The 2,953-nt window shown below is 43.6% G+C and overlaps 1 protein-coding gene across 1 annotated transcript; it reads right to left on the reverse strand.

Moving 5' to 3' along the window:
* Positions 1-2,169: 2,169 nt before the first annotated feature.
* LOC123176961 (pre-mRNA-splicing factor cwc15-like) lies at positions 2,170-2,944 on the reverse strand. The gene is made up of 3 exons (XM_044590959.1): positions 2,773-2,944; positions 2,574-2,680; positions 2,170-2,445 (listed from the first exon to the last, which is right to left on the reverse strand). Exons 1-3 carry the CDS (start codon positions 2,824-2,826, stop codon positions 2,349-2,351), a joined length of 258 nt encoding a protein of 85 aa, XP_044446894.1. The 5' UTR covers positions 2,827-2,944; the 3' UTR covers positions 2,170-2,348.
* Positions 2,945-2,953: the final 9 nt, after the last annotated feature.

A 2,953-nucleotide genomic window follows, 5' to 3' on the forward strand; every position in this document is an offset into this window, starting at 1 on the left:
GGTGAAATCCTGGCTGCGCCCCTGTCTGTTGCCGCGTTGTATGCATTTGATGGGTATGTGAAATTGGGTGAGAGTGTCGGTGAAGAATGGATGGAGAGTAGCAAAGTTTTCCGATTTTTATGTAGGGAGAAATTCCATGAGTAGTGGGAGGAATCGTCAAGGGAAAACGAAGTAATATTGGGAACCCGCAAAGCTGCAAATAGGCGATGTCGAAAAATCACACTATATTAATTGAAAAGGTTAGCAGTAATGCACATGGAGAAAATGGCAAACGTGGTTGCTTTAGTATTTGACATGTTTAACGTGAGAAGAGGTATTTTTATTACATGATTGAAGGAAGTTGGCTAGAGTAGACAGATATTTATTGCTAGGTTGGTCAAGCCGCTGATGCCACAGGTCGCCAACAACTGAGAGGACTCACTGGATGACACAGTTGCTGGACAATGTGTAGAGGTCGCTATGACTATTGGATCTCATGAGAATTCTCCAAATCGCTAGGTCCTTCTCAGTAATACCGAAGGTTTCAAATTCATCGATGCGATACTTTTTGCATAATCAAATTCTTTTTCCCTTGACGATGCCATCAACTAAAAAGGTAATTCACAAACTATTTTCATAGACATAAGTGTATACGATAAATGTGAAGCTTCTGAATAATGCTATTTGCAACCAAGCAAGAAAAAATACGGTAAATATTGATATATGATACTGGCAGAGAAGGACCTGATTTTATCGGGAAAAAGGTTCATATACAAGAATCTTCAATGATGTGTACAGGGCATAAACCTAGCAAATTTGTAGTTTGTAGTAAGCCTAAATGGTTGCCAAACTAATGTACCTATTCACCACTGCAGCAACGATCCTATAATATTAGGATGGAATTCAGCATATATACACGCCTTTTATTCACAGTAGATTTACGGATATTTCACTAGCACATTCTAGCAACCAACAATGATAATAAGAAACAATTTTGGGGAAGAAGATGTACACACCTGGCCTGGAGCTGATGATGTGGGGGTATTTCATCTTTCACGTCTGAAGACGTAGACACGCTTGTAGTCAATCTTATCCCTTGCAAGAACAATACCGTATTACCGACCGGATCCGGTTAATTTGATGGAGACGACATTGATGGCCGAGTACACCATGCACGACTCCATATCAGGCATCCAGCGAGGGCAGACTTGGCTGTAAATCCACAAGTCAGGACGAACAAGACAAGAGAAGAAAAGATGAAGGGAGATGGATGAATGATTTTGTTGCAGATAGATGGATGAATCGTGTGTGTACTGACTGACATAGACTCTCTGTCAAGTACCGAGGTTTGAAGCTGCAGAAGCGGATCGGGACCAAGAAATTCTTCCTTGGGTCCCCCTCGGTGATGCCGTCGCGGCAGGCGATGTGCAGGGCCTCCGAGCGACCTCGCCGTCATCGTCATCCCCCGTCGTTCTCTTGGACGCAAGGGATCCGGCGGTGATGCCTGCCATCGTAGCCACCGCGCCGCATCTGGCGATCGACGGATGGATGCCAACTGCCGCCGTGGAGAAGGGAGGCAGATTGGCCACAGGTGATAGGAGGGTATATCGGCGTCGGAGTGCTGACCGATTTATATACGGTGCCTGCCGTCGCCACTCGCCACCTACCACCTAGGGTTCAAGTAAAGTGGACGGCTGCAATCGTACAGGGCTCGAGAGGAGGATGGATGCATGGGTGTTTCTGCCCCCGCATCAGATTATTATGCTATTGCCACAAGGAAAGTGGCCATGTTTCCCTCCAAAAAAAAATAGCCATGTTTGTATTGGAGAACCAGGATATCAATCTCCGAGCAGTACAACGACTCCAATGCTATGAGAAAGAGGCAAAGGGTAACCTGCCAATTTGCTCGGATAAACTGTCACTAACTGTCCATCTAGCCAAACCAGAAAACAATCAAATCCACCTAGCAAAACCAGAAAACAATCAAATAGAGAAGGAACTTTAGTTGCTAGTTTAATTAAATCACTTTCCCAAAGAGAAGGCCGACAAGAAAATTTGTGTATCAAGCGCTCAATGATTTTTCCAAGACACTGCTGGGCAGTCAAACAAACTGAGAGTACTCGACAAGCATACATATTTTCCAGGTCAATGTACTAATAGAAACATCCTGAGGTCACAGCGAAGCATCAGTAATACACAAGCAGTGGGTTCTTTTCTTTACTCTTAGGAACAGGGTAAACATATCACCATTAAGATAACGTAGCTGTTACAGTTATGTCATACAAATCGATCTTCAGAATACAGAAACATCACAGGCTCTTTCAGCATGCATACTGTCCAGGCAACATAAAGCGTACAGCAGCATCATTTCATGTACCTATGCAGAAACTTGCGGTGGAAATCACTTCTGATGGTGTCTTGGTCTCTCCACGAGCCTGGTTCTTGAATACAACATCATCATCCCACCTGTGACAAAAACATATATGAACAGGATTAAGCTCGGCATAAAGCATGGCAGCATTCTTTCATAAAAAAAGGGCGCCACAACATAAAAGAAACATATAATATGATACGCTAGGCATCACTGTCCTAACCTTCTCTTCACATTGAAGGAGCCAGAGTTGTTCATATTGATCAGTGGGTTTCCTCGCATCAGCTCGGCCTCCTTCATCTTGGCCTCTTCTTCTGCTTGCTGACGCTCCTGCAGCAAACAGACATGACTTCACATTAATTCTCTAAACCTAAAGAAAAAGAGTGCCTCAAAATGATAATACGGAGAAGAAAACAACAAACCTTTCTAAGCCTGTCCTCAGCTCTTTCTTTTTTAATCCTTTCAAGCTCTGCCATTAGTGCCTCAGTGTCATCGTCGTCGTCATCATCGTCGCTGAATAAAAGTTTCGAGTTGATGAGTAAGACATAAATTAAGTTGAGATAACCAACTGAACTACAAAACTGGGCCCAGCTAAACAGCTCT

The sequence above is a fragment of the Triticum aestivum genome, unplaced genomic scaffold (genome assembly GCF_018294505.1).
Source record: "Triticum aestivum cultivar Chinese Spring unplaced genomic scaffold, IWGSC CS RefSeq v2.1 scaffold68111, whole genome shotgun sequence".
In the NCBI taxonomy this organism is placed as follows: Eukaryota; Viridiplantae; Streptophyta; class Magnoliopsida; order Poales; family Poaceae; genus Triticum; species Triticum aestivum.